General features: G+C 35.5%; 1 protein-coding gene across 2 annotated transcripts in view; it reads right to left on the reverse strand.

Annotated features, from left to right (window-relative positions):
• Positions 1 to 19,720, reverse strand: part of PAN3 (poly(A) specific ribonuclease subunit PAN3) — an 84,569-nt gene that overhangs the window by 20,117 nt on the left and 44,732 nt on the right. Inside the window, exons 8-14 of one of the 2 annotated variants that reach the window (XM_075711829.1) lie at positions 16,953 to 17,103; positions 8,582 to 8,829; positions 7,896 to 8,000; positions 7,188 to 7,249; positions 5,891 to 6,057; positions 5,614 to 5,730; positions 5,403 to 5,504 (exon numbers count right to left, since the gene is read on the reverse strand). In XM_075711829.1, the coding sequence (XP_075567944.1) occupies positions 5,403 to 5,504; positions 5,614 to 5,730; positions 5,891 to 6,057; positions 7,188 to 7,249; positions 7,896 to 8,000; positions 8,582 to 8,829; positions 16,953 to 17,103 (952 nt within the window). The remainder of the gene's footprint in view (positions 1 to 5,402; positions 5,505 to 5,613; positions 5,731 to 5,890; positions 6,058 to 7,187; positions 7,250 to 7,895; positions 8,001 to 8,581; positions 8,830 to 16,952; positions 17,104 to 19,720) is intronic. The other variant, XM_009483853.2, reaches the window with a different exon arrangement.

Consider the following 19,720-nt stretch of genomic DNA (forward strand, 5'->3'; position numbering starts at 1 on the left):
ATGGAGTAGATTAAAAATTAAAGAACTGCCATTCCAAAAACACAGGTTATCCAGTATTTGTTCCTTGCTGCATTAAAATAAACTCATTGTCAGCATTATTTATTTATTTTTAACTTCTGTGGTATGATGTTCTCCACTAAGCAAGAAATGTCCCCTTTGCCCTGGTGTGTGTATATTTTTTTGTTTGTTAAAAAAGCATTCAAATGAAATTCAGTTCCCCAGAGCAAAGATAAAGCCAGGGATAGTTTGAGGGTTGGAAGGAGGAGCTGGGACCACTGGCAGTAGGACCTGTTTTACATCATCAGGAACACTGCCAGAAAGCATGCTAACAAACAGCAGTTCTCATCAGACAGTTATGAAATTAAAAATCAGAAGCCCAATGAAAGATTTAGCGGCTCACTAAACTGAACCTCTCAGGCCTGTAAATCAGTCTTTTATATTGAGAACTGTAAATTGTTCTGTGTTCCTGAGCTGAAGTACTGAAAGTAAGGTAAGAGCAGTAGCCTTCATTTCTCCCCCTTCTCCAGGGAAACCTGGACTTTGGTTTTACATTTCCCAGTTTTGAATATACAGAACGGTTCTGAACTACTAGTGCAGCACTGCATTTTGTAAAAAATCTAAAGATAATGAAAACTTTAATTTACTTTGAAAAAGTTGCGGCTTTTGGCAAGGGTATTTTAGGACAATTATTAGTCACACATTTTGTCCTCAACAACACAATGTTGACTTTCAATATTCCTATATTCTTTCTTCTCATCACAATCTAAGTATACAACTTATTCCTTTTTCAATGAAAAAGGTATTTTATGAAAAAACGTTCAGCAACTGCGGATACAAAAACTTTAAAGTCAGCAGTGAAGTCTATTTTTGTGCATTACATACCACTACTAATGTGTCCAAAGGAAAACTAGGTCCAGGAAACTTGCCTATCTTCATTAAGTATTTGTTTGCTGAAAAGCAGAATCTGAGGTGCTGAAAACTACTATTAACAGCACGTACACCACCATTTAATTACTCAGAGCATTTTTAATAAACAGACCAAAGGATATATCAAAGGCATGCTTATTCTCTGCCAACAACAAAAACTCATCAGGACAAAGAAAAAACCTTACTGGCAGCAGTGGATAGTTATTGTTAATTTGCCAAGATTTTCTAGCCGATAGTTTTGATACATACATTCCGAATGTGGTTTACCATTTAGTTTTTGGACTGTTAAGAACACCATTTCAGTACTTTTGGGTTAACTTGTTAATTTAAAGAGAACATAATTTCTGCAGAAATAAATGCACTAACATGTACTATAATCTGAAGTTGAGAAATATCAGAAAGGTGGAAGAAAACCAAATTCCAGAACAATAGATTTAATGTTTAGACACTTTTGATGGAAATAAAAGTGTATTGACGAAGTACGAGGAATGAGAATCAAACAAAAAGGAGCTTTTCAAATCAAAGTACTCCAAGTAATAATTAACTGAAAAGTAAGACTCCTGATTTTAAAACTTGTCAAAATTTAGTAAAATATGACAGAACAACATTGGATTATCACGCTGTACCACCTGAAGAAAGAGGGTATTTCATTGCATAAAGAACACAAGCAAGAAATTCTATAGAATTCAGAAGCAACAAAGACATTAGTTTACAGTACAAAAATAAATGTAAGCTGCTTTTTTTTTTTCCCACACCAAATCCCTTCCAGCGTAGTTCTGTAACACGGTCTGTAAATAACATGGCAAAAAGAAAAAACCTGAGACTGACCACACTGACACCAGTGACATGCAAGACAGCTATGTAAACCATAATCCTCATCTTTTAACTGTCAAAGTCTCACGTTGCCAGCTGGAGTGTTCAACATAAATAAGGTTGCATACCTGAAATCAAATTCTCTGAGTTCACTGATCAGGTTCACAGTGTTGTGCCTCCTAAAACCTTTAAAAGCAATTGTACTAATCTGGGCCTCATGCTGCAGAGTACCCAACTTCCATCCATTCCCCTGCTTCTCTTGGGAGTCTCCTCTAGGCAGGCAGACGGCCAAGAAACTCTGTGAGGGGATGGAGAAAGGATCCATGAAGGCAGGCAATTCTGAGAAATCAAGTTATAGGTATGCAATCTTATTTTTCTCTCTTAAATTGCTCCTTCTACTGAGGACCAGACTAGAAAGCAGCAGTTACCAAAAAAGAAAGGCCAAAGCAAAGATGTGCAGAACAATTTGGAAAAATTGGGGAATTTCAGGTGACTTTGTTTTCTTATTTATCTAAGACTGGAAGAGCAGGTAATGAGAAGTGCCACAGGCAGGAGAAAGTTATCTTCCTTACATACCCTGTAAGTTCTGCCACAACAGTTCATTTTAATTAAATACTACTTTGGTTTGGCTGAACAGAAATTGATGTCTTATTTCTAGTTTTAAAGCCCATCCCTGCCTATAGAAGGAAGTTGTAGTAGGTCAAATAAATGGTCCAGATAGCCCACTAGACTGTTTCAAAGACACACTAAAATCAGAACGGTAGCTTGCAGTAGATACCTGAGCATATGAACATAAACAAATAGAATATTCTACTAGCCTCCAATGATTTGCAGCTTAGAGATCTCCTGAGCTAGAGATAGTGTCTTTGCACTTAGCAGTCCTCAAGTATTTCTCCTCCATGAGTAAACCCACTTTCTCCTTGAACCCAGGCAAACATCCACAATAACCTGCAACAAAGTTCCATTGCTTAACGGTCTTTACACAGGCTTTGAATTTGCTACCTGGCTAGTTTCATTTGTCAGTTCCTAGTTCTAGGCTGGAAGAAATAGCAAACTATTGTTGCTTATTCATTTTCCCTTTATCCCTGATGATTTCAGGCACCTACCATATTCCAGTCATTTTTAACCCCCTCATATTCCTATCCATCTTTAAGAGCACGAAAAGCACTATTCCACATCGCTGTTCTTCATACAGAAGCAGTTCCATGCCTTTGATCGTTCCTGTCACCTCTTCTCAACTTCTTTGCTGTTCTTCTACACCCTTCAAAGTGTGTAAGGAGGACCACAACTACAGATACGAGTCTATGATGCACCCACATCTTGAATACAGTGTTTTCCGTTTCATTGTTTACTCTTTTCTTAATAGTCCACAACAATCAATTTCCTATTTGCTGCTCTTCAGCAAGAGGACAATATTTTCCTTAATCTACTTAACTATAAACCCAATCTATTATTGAGTGGTAACAGCCATGACAGAGGCCATCATTTTATGTTTAAAGTTAGAGTTATGTTTTAACTCAGTCATATTGGTTTACATTACATCACCTGCTAGATTATTGCCAAGAGTCCCAGTCTTGCAAGACCCTTCTGCAATCTATCACAATTGGCCTTTGTTTTTAACAATCCAAATAATTCGGTATTATCAGTAAACTTTGACACACCATTATTTATCTTCAGCGCAAATAAGTGAATGTGTTAAGAAATACAACTCCCAGCACATACTCTTGTAAGACTCCATCAGTAATCTCCCTTAACTGTGAAAATTAACTGTTCACTCTTACTCTGTTTCTTATCTTCTAAGCAGTTATTAACCTAACTGAGGACTTTCTCTTTTATCCCATGGTCACTTAGTTTCTTTTAGAGACTCTGATGGACTTCATTGAAAACCCAAGATCTTATCTACTGCATCTTCAAAGAACTTAGCTAGATTAATGAGACATGACTGCCCTTTACAGGAGCAAAACTTAATTCTTTTCCAGTGTGACAAAAGAATGTGTCCCCAAGAATTTTATTATAACTTCTATTATTCTATCTAGAACAGACATCATTCTTCTGTAATACTCTAGAGAGGTATAAAAACATAACAAGGATGATTTACATGGAAACTGAAAACCATGAGTGGGAGACACTCAGAAGTCTAGTCCTACATGTAACAGTCATTAACCTGGCAGTAGGTGTTCCAGGTTTACCCTACCAAATTAATTTCACATCAGGCTCACTGAATTTGTAATTAGTATTCTTCAACTTGCCACAAGTTAAGCTAGGGTTTCCTCTGTCTGAGATATTACCACCAAAAACAGTGGTGGAACTCAAGTTCCAACCTCACTTACACCAGTCAGCTCAGTGCAAAGCCAGTGGGAATTATTCAGTATATAAGGGATCTACAAGCCTTTGAATATATTCACACACTACCAATCCATTACACTCTGACCTATCAGATAGCCTAGTAAAGTTTTCCATGTCAACCTTTGAGAGACTGAATTCACAGTGAAAGACTGTAATTTCAAAAGGCACAAGAAAGAAGAAACCTTAGCTCCTGCTTCTCTTTATACACTGGCAGCCTGAAGACATTTAGGGAACATCTACTCTAATGAAATAAAGGCCACGTCATAGTCCTCTGGTTGTCCCTACTGCTGGATCTAATTTTAGGGTTGGTCCTGCATCGAGCAGGAAGCTGGGCCAAATGAGCTCTGAGGGTATGTTCCTACCCTAAGTCTTTCTGTGATTCCATTCAGCTGTGAGCATCTCTCTTTCTCAGCCTGGTACTGGGCTCTACTAATAGTTTTGGCCTGTTGTGTTTGAGGCAACATCTGGATGCAGTTTGTGGGACTGCATGGGTCATGAACTGGTCCAAATATGCAGTACGATTGGCAGCATTCTGGTTTGGAGGGGAAGAGGCTTTAGCCATATGGATATGAGCTCTGCCGAGTGACTTGCTGAGCCACAGACCATACTGTGACAGATTTTATTTATGAATGTAGATGTAGCTTTAGTGACTCCTTTGCAGCCATACTATAAATCTGAAAAAAAATCAGGCCTACAATGTGAAGTTTGTGTCTGAAAAGAATATATGTTACAGGGATTTTTCAATCCATTTCTTAACTAGTACTTCACATTTCAAAACATTGAATAAAACACTGTCTAATTAGTCCTCATAATACTTTATGAGGAAAAAAAAATTGTAAGTGGAGGGCACCTGAACAGGAAGCATCAAATTGACATAGCATATGTCTTCTACAATTTTGGAAACATCTCAAGTGTCAGGTGTCACCCAGTGACAGACCTGCAATTAAAACCCCAGAGTTCTTGGCTCCCAATTCCATTCAAACTTATTTCGCTATCAAAGAATTGCAATTCCCTTACAAACTGGCGTCAATTTTGCAAATTAGTCATAAGTCAAATGTGACCAGAAAAGTAAATTGTTCATTGTTAAAGACTTTTACCTTAAACTCTAGTTATACTTTTCTGTTATTTAAAAAAAAAAAAAAATTTCAGAAATTTTACAAATAGAAAGTAGAGTTCTCTGATCCCAATCAGGTTATGATATGGCAGAACTGATTAGCTAAAAAATTAAGCTGAAAGGACTATTTCTGACCAGCTATTTACTGCTTAAGTATTAGAAATAGTTTACAAAGTACTGTATGATAATGTATTTTCCTTACCCCATTTTCGTTTTGTGAAATAGGCATCAGCACTAGGGTCATTGAAGTGTCTGCTCATCATAGTCTCTCCTCCAGCATGAAAATCATATGCAAACACAAGAGCTTAAAGATAGAAACAGGTGACAATTACTAATGCAAGCATTTAGAAAACAGTCTCAACACATCAGTTAGGGGGGGTAAAAAAAAACCAAACACAAACCAAAAAACTTACAATGTTCTCCAAATGCTTTAGTGGTAAACACTTCACGCAAGGTTACTATATTTGAGTGCTGAATTTTTTTCCACATGTCAACCAATACCATACACTTTGTGTTAACAAGACGAAAACCTATGAAAGAACAAAACCCATGGTTTAAAATTTGATGTTCTGGGGGATAATTTTTTACTTTAAAATTTCTTCTGAAACTACTGAAAAGCAACCAGACATTAAAATATGACTAGCATGCTTAGGAATGCTAGTCCTATTGAGACAATTCAATTTTTCTCACCATGTATCCTCCGAAGGCAATATGGCAGGTCATCTTTACTATTTACAGCTTTGTAGCATGATGTAATGTACCCAAAGTTGCTTGTTTTCTGTATCCGATTGGGTGGTGGCAGTGGTTCCAAAGGAAAGAGACTGTGGTAGCTGTCCACTTCCGCAGGAACTGCTAAACTCAGTTTATACACAGAAACATATTAGGAGTCAGCTGACTTTGAGAAAGTTATTACAGTAGCAGAAAAGATTAAAATGATTGTCATTAACACATAAACCCTTTGCACCATCTTTTAGGTGCATGTAAAGTTAAAATTCACTATTTTTGCTTTAATACCAATATATAGGTTCCTGGAAGAGAGTCTGCAGAGCTGAAGTAACTGTCTTCAGAAAAACAGTTACACCAAGTAAAATCAACAGAATAGATGCACAGTTCCATCTGCCATTTTCTCATTTGTCTTAAAAATTCACCCTTCTGAATGACCTTTCTTTGGTGTTTTTTTTCCTGCACAGACTCATAAATAAGCACCAATTTCCATACAGACTTCATACCACTGTAAGAACCCCATTTTCATCACAAAAAAGCAAATCTGAATCCTCCATGTTTTAACACACTGGTTTAGAAAAAAAGGGGGGGGTGCTGAAGATTTACAAATCAGATTAAGAGATCACCCCTGCAAGAAAAGATACACTTGTACTTCATCTGGATTAGTAAACTAAACTGCGTTTTTTTTCCTGTATCATTATCATATTAAGCACACATTTGAGAATTAAGGATACTGCAACCAAAAAAGCTATCTGTGAACACAGTCAATTGTAAATTCTCCAAAAGCCAAATGACAATGAATAGCATATGCTTCTCTTGCCTGACTAGTACAAAGCCTTCTCTGATACAGCAAATTAGTTTTAAAGCAAACTGGCTGGTAGCTTATACAGTTTATGTGCAGCCTTTGAAAATATATGCATCCTTTAAAAGGAATACCTAATATGTACAAAGCAATGCAATACTGTTCCTCATGAGGCTTTATTGCCTTAATGATTTTTCCTTCCTCAGCAATTTTAAGTATTCCCAACCATTAAGGAGTTTCAAAGCAGAAGAAAATTACAGAAGAAAAAGAGAATAGAAGCAAGAAACAAATTTCATATTTCTGAAATACTTTGTATCTGGTTATTCACAGCCCAGGCTGATGATTAAGGCTTCAGGAAAAATTAAAAACAGTTGGTGTTTTTTGCAAGATGTTGTTAATATTCTTGAATATGCATGGTTGCAGAACAATATGATCACAGTTTAGTTTATAAGAAACACTTACTTACCAGGTATATCAGCCTGATCAATCTGGGCCATAGTTATTAAGTGTCTGTTGATCAGTTCCTGAATAACAAATTAAGTCAAGTTTTGAACATTATAATTTCAGTTCATCATTTTTCATAAGTTACCAGTACACTGTCTTTGAAGTACCAGCTACTTGTACTAAAACAGGGAGTTGATGCAAGTGTCCAGGGTGGGGTGGGGAAGACCACCACTAACTTGAAAACGTTAATGACAAAATACAGAAATTCTTGAAGGAAGAAGCTGCGGAAAACACATTAGCTAGAGCTAGCATTGACAGAGGCACCTACTACAATAAAGCTGAAATAAATAACAGTCACAGCCAGCCCTCAGAGAAGGGCTCACCAACTAACACCTGCATATACTTTCATTTCAGTGAAAGACTTTAAAACCGGGTAGGATTACAGCTTAAAGGAATGCTACATAAATGAACCCATGCACACCAAAACAATACACAAGAAGTAAGAATACTTAGCTGAATAGTAAATCACAGCATGCAGGTTAGATTGCAGTCACATATGTTGTAACCTGCTCCCACTCTCTGTTGTACTCCATCCATTACAGGACTTGATTTTTTTTAAATTCTCCACAAGGAAAATCGACTAGTGGCTATTTCTCTTCTACTATTAGCGATTTTCTAGTTTTTGCCAAGATAGGCAATTTTCCTTTAAATTCTCTATCATCTTACCTGTCTGAGCTCATCTGCCATGAAGAAGGAAGGTGCATTTGCTTTTGGCTGCATGTAAGCAACATGAGGTGCAGCTGGATGGTAAATGTGGTAGTTTGGAAATACCTGAAAACAAAACATTTTAAGCAGCAGTTTAAAATCCTTAAGGATAGGGAAAACAAAGAGTTTTGTCACTGTTTTAGTTTGAACTATAGAACTACGAAGTCTTCATGCGCAATACATTACAAAAATACTGTCAGATACATTACAATTTCCTTATGCAATATTCGCTACTAATTATTTCAAGGGGGTGTGCGTATGTATGTAAACAGTTATTTCAACATTTTTCTAACTGCCTTTTCCCCTCCACTGTAAATTTAAGAGTTATTTAACCTACCAGACCAAAAAAAAAACCAACCTGAATTTTTTATGTTTTTTCATTACATATGTATCCACTGACACATACATAAAATGCTGTCTTTCTACTGCTGTATTAAAAAACCCAAAACTCTACACAGAAGTAAATGAAAACACATAAAAAATTCTCTGGTCCTTAAATTTCAGTGATTTGGGGGAAAATCACAACAATTAAAAGGCCAAATCTTCATAGAGAATAAGGGTTTCAGAGTGTTAAGAATAATCTCTGTAGCATCAACCAATTCAGCATTTGGAAACTCCATACAGTTCTGCATCGAAAGCAAACATACCATTCCTGTGAGAGGTGCTGGAGTTGTATCAGTGTAGAAGTATGTTGTTCCACCCACTGTTTCCTTCTGGATCACCTGGCCAGTAGACGGAGGCTGAGAGACAGCGTTAGCAACAGAAGCAGAGGCACTAGTAGGCACCATATAGTTTGCTGGGTTAGGAGTATGACTTCTTCTTCGAGGAGCAGGAGATGTATGAGGAGTTATTTTGGGGGAATGAAGAGGTGAAGATCCTGCTGACAGTGACATTCCTTAAAGAAACACAAGGAGATATTCTTGATCAAATCTGTCATTAAAAAAAAATCAGTAATTTGAAAAAAAAGCAGCCTTCACTACCAATAACATGATGAACAGGTGAGACACTTAAGGATTGCTACATCTATACGAAGAGTTAAGAGGTAAAACATTAAGAGCAAGACTGAACAGATACATTTTCCCACAAATCTTTGCATAGTTCAGAGAGAAAGGGCTTGGAAACTTATTATCTATATATGAAGAACTGGAATAAAAGATGTAGAAGTAGTAAAAAGGGGGAGAGGAATCAAATTAATGCTGTGTGTAGAAGAGAGTTTATTAAACTGCAAAAAGATAAAATATTAATGACTATATAAGCAAATGTTTACGTAAGTTACATGATCAGTCAATGGAGTTTGCCAAGCTGTAACTCATTTCACCTAATTACATGTGTACCTTCTACTAGAACCAACTCCACAGCTATAAATGAGTTAGATCTCTAGTAACTACAGCACACAAATAAGCAATGCACAATATGCTACTTTTAATAATTTCAGGGGAGAAATTACCTATTTTCCTATAATTATTATATTCACAAATCATCCTCCAAAAGATCTATTTGACTTGTAAAGATTGATAACTTCTCAGAATATGAAGTCTATTAGGCATTCATGCTGAGATTTTCAAATTTATTTAAAATTATTTTATTGACTGGTGTTCACCTTCAACATTAGACAGGTAACTCAACTGAAACTTAAGAAACTCAGCGTCTAAACAAAGTGCATCAGTGGGGAAAAACAAGGGCAACTTTTTTGCATACATACTTTTTAGTTACCAAAAACTAGTTTAGTTACTTCAAGAGTCATTGTATGCAGAATTCTCAGATATGCTTATTTATCAAAGTTTAGATGTCAAAGAAACCTTCCAGGGTGACAGAGAGACTACCCTTCAGAAAACTCCTAGTATTACTAGTAGAAGATCCTAGATATCTAGGTATTCAGATGAATATGAAGGAGAGCATCTACAAAACTTACTGTTGCTCAGTTCAGATTGGGATGTACTTTCTCTTCCTTAACAGTCAGAATTGTATTAGTCATACTAAATTCTTTTTTTGAAAGGATATAAGATACACAACATATTTAATGCTCTATGGACAGTTGAGAATTCTTCTCTAATTAAGAATTCAGTTAGTTGGTACTCAGATATTTGTTTAAATTACTTACATTTATAAGCTCTGGTTACCAGAGCAAGAGCAGCTTTTTTTTTTTTTTGCATACACACTTCTTAGTTACCAAAAGCTAGTTTAGTTACTTCAGTCAAGAGTTATTGTATGCAGAGTTCTCAATATACATCATCAGTAATGTGTAGGAGTGTTTTTACACTCATGTTTTATCTCTACAGTAGCTGCACCCCTCCTACATTTACTACTTTTTTTTTTTTTAAGACAAACCACAAAAGCAAATAACAATTTTAGTATTAACAGTTTAACCAGCAGTTGGGGAAAAATTATTTTGAAGCTGTATTATCCTAATGATATTAACAGAATATTTGTATATACCTCCAATCATTTACTTTTTTGACATATCAGAAACTACGTGTATTAATTCAGCACAATTATTTCTTTTGTTCTTGAAAAGTGAATAGTTACAACAAAATTACAACAAGACCATTTAACGTAAAACATAAGAAAATCTTACATCTTTCTCTTTAGATGGGTGTCTCCAGGCATTTATTCTTTTTATAAAATTTTAAAATATAAACTAGAAGAATAGAAGAATATGAAAATATAAAGTCTAGACTTTTCTGGGCCAGAACTTTTCTTTATATTAATACATGTACATGTGTGTGTACACACACCTTATAGATAAGCTATATTGTGGAACAATTGCTTGCTGATTAGTGTATTAACTTAAAATGTGAATTATAATAGGCACTTCTGAACGTTTGACTTTTAAAGCAGTCTCCTAAAAATCCATTTACAAATCAACTGTATGTCCATAAAATGTTACGCATTGTGACAGCGCTGTTTTATGCTACAAAAGAAATTAAGTTTCCATTAAGGTAAAAGTTGCCTTGAGTGACTAAGACTTAAATATTTCAATAGCTACTGTAGAGATGGTTACATTTAAAAAAAAAAAGACTAAAACATGAATGCATTCTTAATCCACTGTGGGAAAAGAGCAATTTCAAAGGAAACAATATATTACTATTAAAATTTGAAGGATGGCTAATTAAAATGGCCATAAAACTGAAGCAGCTCTACAATTTGTGTCTATGATGTTCAAGGGATTCTCTTCATCTAAGGAAAGTTATTGACATGTCTTTTTCACTCTATTCCAATAAAACACAGCATTAACTGAAGTCCTTGTAAGCATGTAAACTCTACCCAGACAGAAATAACTGGCTTCAAGAAACTTTTTTTTCAATAAAACATTCAACTGTAGGAACCAGGAAAAACACCCAGCAGCCTTCATAAATACTAATGAAATATTAACCGAAGACCTCTCTACTTTAAAATAAAAAAAGCATGTATAAGACAGTATACTGTAAATCTTATCTTCGAAATGAAAGTGATGACTTGCAACCTTGCTAAAATTATATTGCGACCTTCTACTGAAAGTTTCCCAGGGCGGGGGGGGGCATCTATCACTAGCGGTTCTTACTGATACAATTTCAAACAATTTCCACTGTAAGATTTACTTTTTAAAAAATCCATTCCTACCAAAGAATAGTTACAAATATAAATCCTTAATGTCTTTGCTTGGGTATTAATGCAAGATTGAAAGAAAAGGAAGACAGTCAGAGTTACACAAATCCTTTCAAATGCCCGTCCAACCTCAGTTAGGTCTGATATTGGAAGGACATCAAGAGTACAATGAAAATCATCTGGTGGGCAGAATATACAGGCTTCTCATTTTCCAATATACATAATAAGTTCAAGATATGAAAGAAGCTTGACTACAGTTTGGTTTTATACTACTAGAACAATATACTACAAGTTACGAGAAATTTGCTGCTAGTGCTGCTGTGGGTACCAACAGACTGAGGCAGCAGATATTCAAGGTGATAGATTCTTCCGAGCGACCTGCATTAAATTCTGCCGAGTCTAAATAAATAAGTAATAATTAAAAGTCTAATATCATATAAAAAAGAAAAAAACTTTTAATACAGTAAAACTGATGCATAGTAAGTACTTACAGAACCAAATAATTGGGTGCACAAACTCAAGCAGATCTCACCAACTTCATTAGTATTTCAACCAGTTAAAACCTTACTAATATTTATATTTAACCACAACAAAATAGAATTAGAGGAAAATAAAGGAAAACAGCTGTATTAAAATGGTGAACATATTCCTACTGACTCATACTGAAGGAAAAAGATGGTACTTCACATATGATGGTAACAACATGGTGAATGAATATGGAACCACCCCTCACAGAATCAGACATGCTGATTTAAATAGCACCATTTATTTAAACACTTATTCACTTAAGGGCCTAAGAAAAAATTGGATTTGAATAATTTAATTATGATTATCATACCAGTGACCCTGACAAATAAATAACAGCTTTAAGCTTTCCTTATAAGACAGTTTAGTGTTCCCCTATATTAAAATGCCAACAGGAGCATTAAGACAAACACCAAAAATCCTGCTTCAAATTGTCCTTCCTGAGACTTATCTACTAGTAAAGGTGGGTCTCCATTCCTTGTCTCACTGAATATTAATACCCTTCACAAAGAAGTCAAACACTATCTTGAAAAGTAAACTAAAAGGAGAAAGGGCTTTTTTCACTTCACAATTATTTACATCTAAAAAACACTGTCATGGTGTACAGCTATCATGGTATCATACTAACATGGAAATGGCTGTGGGATTTGAAGGTCTTTTCACAATGTTTGCAGTGACTGTACAGGCTACCTACACATACCTGGAGCTCCTGCTGCTATTCTCATTTTAGGTAGAGAAAGAGGTCATATTTACATATCCCTCTTTATTATTATATTTTCACTTCTTGCATCGTTTTTTATTTTTGAAGTTTCATTGTGACTGAGGAAAGGGAAGTGGTAGACTTTGAAATTCATTTGAAAAAGTGCTCAAAGATATTTTATGAGATTAACGCTTCTAATAAAGCTTTGTAGCATGCAATGTATTCAAATTAAAAGCTAGGTTGTATTTTGAATCTGAGAACTCATACAGAAAAACAGAATCAAAGAAAGGGCATCAAGCATGATCTCCCATTAAGGACTCAGTGTCTACAGTTTTTTTGATTCAATGGAAGTTTACAAGTTAATGAAGCAGGATTTCATTAAGCTCATGTGTATACAAATCAGCTGGCCTACAACATAATTTTTAAAAAACAGAAATCCAATAAATGCTCTATAGATACTTTCTTACCTTTGCCTACAAATTTACTCATCTACAACCATACACCTATGCCTCTAAGGCTCTTAACACATTCAGAGGTCAAAAATTAAGCTTTTACCATTTTATTACTATAATGTTTTGCACTTTAGAGATACTCTAGACTACTAGGTACATTTTGAGCAATGGCTAAACTGAGGAAATAATAAAACCAGACTATTTCAGTAACTTCTTTCAAGCAGCATCCTTAAATTCACTATATATTTCTTTTTATTATAAGCATTCTATCAGGTCATTGGCATTATAGCTGTGTATTTCCAAGTTAATCAAATCTGCTTAATTCCCTAAACAACTTTAGAGTCCAAGTTCGTTCTTCTCAGTTTTATTTGGGATAAAACTAATTTTACAATCTCTTTGCCTTCTTCCTCTCTTGTATTATTCTGGCATGACTGTGGAACTTTCTCAGCAGAATGGCTGCACCATACTTGATACGGGAGGTTGGAAGAAGCTCTCGGTGCCTTAGGCCACTCAAACCACCTCAGCTGAAAGTGGTCCATTTCCAGCTGAGGTCATGAGCTCCGAGAACTATACTTTCGTAGCCCGTCACGAATGGAGATGTGTGAACTGGACACAAGCACATCACCTTCATGCTCCTGGCTCCTAAGCCTGCAGGTCCAGACTGGCAGCAGAAATAGGATTCCTTGGATTCTGCATAAGCTCAGAGCCTGTCTTGAACTAAATACAGAAGCAACAGCAATTTGCTGTCATTTCCATTGATGACAAAGGCATCGCTCTTCAGCTATAACCTACCTTAAGCAAACCCAAGCCAGACAAAGATTTTCTCTGCTAGGGGCTAAACAGCTGTTGTCTCTCAAGTTTAACACAGCAATGATGTCTTATCACTTCAATGACATTTATGAATTTCTTTCATATGCTTTGCTGCATATTTTAATGGTGCTATTACTCTGAAACCACTACACAGAACTGGATAAGCTAAGCTTGTTAGCGAAAGTACTATTTGAAGACTGTCAACAACTCACTAAATTTCCCATACAAATGATAAACAAAATGTGTTTGCTAGCAAGGGAATGGAAGGAAAAAGTAGGGTATCAGCCAGGGGAGCTTAAAGGAAGAAGGTTTGGAGAGGGTGAAGGAGATCTGTTCAAAGCTCTTCAATAGGACAATTTTCTCCAGCTATTTGTGTAAGTTGCATTTTATCTCAGTATGTTTTCATATTCTATTAAAGGCTACCAAGATGAAGACTGACTCTGTGTTGAGATTCTGCTAGAAAGCACTTATCTGAGTAAACACACTTAACAGTGGGAGTAACCTTCTTCCACGCTACGCCCTAATAGATATGTCAGGTGTGGATACAAGAAGTTATCTATTAAAGTATGTTAGGTTTCAGTTGTCATTTTTTCCAGTATTTCTGCAGTACTGTTGATAAGACAGGCAGAACAAATATTTTCCAGGGACAATCAATTTTGTGAACAGTTATCTATGAAATACTAGATGTCAAAAGTGGTTTTGATTCACACCTACCTTTAGGGAAATCTCAGAAATTAGTGATGTGAAATAACTTAATTTTTTTCCATCCTCAAGATGGAAATCAAAGGATTGTTCTCATCATTTACCTACTTTGTTATGGGTGAATTAAACTATGGAGCTTTTAACGTATTATTACTACTACATTTCCTTATTTCTTATGAAATATTCATTTTCTCCAGTACCCTGTAAGCTACTATAAGCAATCTTAATGTCATGCAAATGCTTAAATCTTACACATTTCCTGAAAGTTATTCTACTGGAGAATACACACGATTTAACTGGAAGGAGACTTACCTTGATTTAAAGGAAAATTCTTATAAACTCTTTACACGGGTTTCACTTGAAATTGTTTTCACTTACTGAAAGCTAACAGATCCCAACAATAATTTTTAATGACAATTTCAATCTTTTTTTATGCTGTTATCCAGTATGACCTAAATGGTGAAGTTTCCCCATACATAAATACTGCTTTCTTATTTAAGAGCCTAATCTTTTAGAAAGAGCACCTCCTAACTCACCTTGAGTAACAAAAGTTTTTGTGGATGTATACTATTGACAGCTAAACCATTTATTTAAGTGTCTATGAGTATTATTTACACAGGACATTTAGGTTCAGAGAATTCTGCACTCAGTGTAGAGAAAGAACCTTCTAGAGAAAGCCAACCCAGATCCCTACTCTGAACTATATTCTCTTTTTAATTATACAGGAAGAGCAGGGAAACAAGCCAACTTTGCCTGAAGTTAGCTCTTGTGAATACTCCCCCATCCCTCTCATCCATAAACAATAGTATTTGAACCTAAACAGTCTTCAGCAATGGTATCTATATTTCTAGCAGCTCAAATTGTTGTAAGAACTTCTTTCATCAACAGTGTTACTTATCCTTTCAAGTATTACTTACAGATAGTAAAGAAATTGGACTGTGAAGGATCCCTCTGAGACCCCACTGGACACTTTCCAAAAGTAGATCATTTTACTGTATTCTATTTAATCCTTTATACACTTTTCAATCCAGGTGACAAGGCTGAGAGGCATATAAACACAACAGTTTTCCAATAAGACTGTACAGCACAATATAGTATGAATCAGACACAGTACTGCAACATGTTCATTTGGTCAGAAGAAGCATCAATCACTTTCCCAGTCTGTTCCGATGGTTATAACATGCGAGCTAAGTGCTGGCTTCTTTCACATTGACACTGACATTTATCCCCTGGCATCAGAAAAGACTGAAGTTCAGTTTAATAGATGGTAATTGTCAATATTGGTTTAAAAAACCCAAACATTTACAATATTTGCCTCTCTGCCTTTTGGCAGCTACCTAATGCTTCTTGTCCGTCACAAGAAATTGCTGAAGGTTTAAGTACGTACGGAAACTTGCTAAAGGATCTGCGATGTGTAATACCCAGATCTGCTGATGGTTATATCTTAAAACTATTTCATTTTATTTAAAAAAAAAAATAGAATTAAGCTAACTTTTTAACGTCAGAAGTCCAAAAGATGCATGAAGAGCTTGAACTTTTTAAATGTTAAAAAAAAAAAAATCTCGTCACTTAGAATTGTATGAATGCATGGAACACATTTCAGTAAGAGTTTTAAATGTGGGAAATAATCAAAAATTAATCTTAAAAGTGAGATTACATATGACAGATACAATAACAATTAACACTACTTTGCAAGGCAAATTATTTTAGAATAAGTTTATCTTCTACTATTTGTTTTTCCATGAAGATTTTTAAGTCCTCATATATACCCATTAACATTGAAAATAATTACTTCTAGATTACATACTCTAGAAACAAATCAAAACAGCAGATCAATGTGTGGTAATCAGAGCCCATATTAATTGTAGACTGCAGTGCATTTCTAGATCTGGGTAGTTTAAATCATCTTCAGGTACTGCTCTGGCAAGGACCACATACAGCACAGTATGTGATAACTCAGCACCCTTTTCCCCAAAAAGAGCAGACGAGAAGTTACACTGAGTTGATTTCAGTGCTGCTGTGGCTAAACAGATTTCACAGCCTGCAGTGTGATTTCCATACTATTAGAAGATAAATCCCCAGTTCCTGCACTTTGATATGGTTGAAGACTGTCTTAAAATTAAGAGCTAAAGAAGGAGGTGGCTACATTTATACCCGATAAACCTGATCACTATCTATACAGGATTATGTTTGACATTAACTTAAAAGAAGCAACTGTACTGCAAATCATTACTCTCAACTTACCTGGTGCTAGCCCAGCAGTAGCAGGACTTCCCATGGAGGGGTGAGAGAACAAGGCTTGAGAGAAGGCAGACATACTTGACTGGGATACATTACTCAGCCTGGAGGTTGATCCTCCTTTAGGAATAAACTCACTTGCAGAAGGATTTGGTGTCTGTTTAAAAAACAAATGTAAATTAAATGTTTATTTTAAACGTGAAGAGATGGACAGTGCCTATTTGGTAGAAAATAGTTTGAAGCAAGCCTACTGAGTGCAGGGGATATTTAAGTTACATACAGCTTGCTGACAAGAACAGCAGATACTGGAAGCTGGTCTGCACAAACAAATTTAAACATGTTTCTAGCTTATGTCTGAAGTAGCATTAGCTTTCCATATGAACAGCTGATGTTTGTTCATATAAACACTTTGCAAAAAGGCTTTCCATAAGCATTACATTATAAAGTTGGAGAACAGACTTGGCACTGAGAAAAGCCTTGCCACTGCTGCACAGACTGCTCCTACGTGACTTTAGAGACTTCATCTCAAACTAAGTAGCAGTTTCAAATTAAACCAGTAAAAATGATTCCTACCAAAGAAGTCACCCCTGCCTCTATTTCAAATAGGCCTATAAGGTGTTTTTTGTGAAGCTAACTTCTGTTTTTGTTATATATTCCATTTATGTAGCACCTTTAATAATGAGGTTTAATTTGGTACCACAAATAGCAGCAGAGTGACCATCAAACATTCAGTATTTATTAGTACATAAAACATATCACACAACCAACTTTTAATTTCTATTAAAATCTGTGCACAAGTTTTTTTAGGTTGGGGGTGGGGGGGAGATGTTTGTTTTGGGGTGAGTTTTTTGTTTGTTTTGGGGTAGGGAGGATTAGAAAAAGAAAATCCTAACTGGAGCTCAGAAGAGCTCAAAAGGCAAGCTTACTATTGGACAGCCAATCACAAAAGACATTAGTGGAAGAAAAAAAAATATTAAATTAAGCCAAGAAATAAAACCAATTATTACATGAACACAATGAAGATTATCAACTCTCAAAGTTAAGTTTATTAAGTAATCTTCAGAGTACTTCTCAAAAGTGTCTAAACAAAAGAGGTAAAATGAGAAGATACTAACAACTCCCAATAGACAAAGGATACCGTTAAGAAAATACATAATGTTTTTTTAAAGCAAATTATGTTGGATCACTTTGGGTTTAGGCACTTTTTAAATGACCAAATATATCAATTATTAGTTAAATTACCAATATTGATTTTTACCATTATGAATAAAGTGGCATCAGAGAAGTTAAGGCAGTGCCAAATTAGAAAGGAAGTGTGATTACAAAACACTAATTTAGACAGTAAAGTATTTGAAAAAAAATGTTTTTGTGTGTTAATTTGTTTTTAATAACTTTATTTGAATACTTCAGCCAAATATCATAGTATTAATGTATTTCAAAGCACTGGAAAGGAAAGAGGATTCTAGAAGCTGTAAAATTAAAGAGGATGTTCAGGTTTAAAAGCAAATAGTAAGACTATTCCACCTTTAATCACACAGTAAATTTTAACCGCTAACCACCTTATGATGTTACATATTAGTCATTCTATATGTGCATGTGTCTGAATATTCAAACAGCTACAACCAAATATGTAGACCGGTGAAGTAGAACACTTAGATTTACATGGGTAAAAAGTTCGTAAGAATCTTAAAACCCTTCAATCACTTTTAGTTAAGGAAAACTTGCTAAGGTATACACTAATGCAGCAAGACTAATGGTAAGTTGCATCATACAGACTGAAAACAAGTAACTGATACATTTAAACTCAAAAGGTAATATTCTGGACCTATCCGAATTTCAGGTACAGGAACAACTAAGAGAATGGTGTTCCTCTAAATAAAACCTGGCATGCAACAATTCAACCCAATCTGCACTGAAACTGGAGAAAATGACAGGTGGTAAAGAGCCAAGTAGAATTTGTCCAAATAGCAATACAGCCGAAAAGTCATCATCAACCAAAACAACTGGGAGAGCAAGGCACAGAATTTGTAGCGTCTTGTTAAAAGCACATACTTTCAAAGAACTACATGAGATCCACATTCTTCCACTGCTAAAACTAGCCATGACACTTCTACAGATCTACCATACCTAAATACTGTGTCAACAAGGCGACAAGAGCAGGACATAGCAAAAAAACTGAAGCATTCAAGTGGAGAGAAAGACACCTTCTGGAAGATAACCTCAGCCTTTCCTAGACCAACTGAGAGAGTTCCCAAAATTCCATCCATACCATTCTGGCTAAACTCTTACCACTTTCATCAACTGATTCAATTAATGCCTACAGAACAGGTCTGCTTTTTCTTTCTAAATGCATTCTGCAACTTTTCGTAGACCAGTTTTGGTCTCTAAAAGTTACTTATATATCCATCATCATTTTAAAGTGAAGCTGCTTTAGAGCTCCACTTTAACTGGTAGGTATTTTAATTTATCCAAGTGAGAGTCAAACCCAGGAATCTACTAGAGCAGTTTGGGTTTATGCTGTAGAATTACAAACAGCAGTGGGTCAAGCCTGATGGAAATTAATTTTTCATTCCATTTTTTGGTGTCACAATTCAGGATCAGAATCAAAGCCTGATAAGATTAAGTTGTTTCTATATGACTTTGATGAAAGCTTTTTATATGAGTTAACAGCTGTGATTTGCACAGGTAGACCCTTTACTACAAAAGCCCGTTTTGCTTCTCTGTGATGTTACAAATGTGAAGCTGTAATCCAAGACTTTCCCCATTGCTAAAAA

The sequence above is a fragment of the Pelecanus crispus genome, chromosome 1 (genome assembly GCF_030463565.1).
Source record: "Pelecanus crispus isolate bPelCri1 chromosome 1, bPelCri1.pri, whole genome shotgun sequence".
Taxonomy (NCBI): Eukaryota; Metazoa; Chordata; class Aves; order Pelecaniformes; family Pelecanidae; genus Pelecanus; species Pelecanus crispus.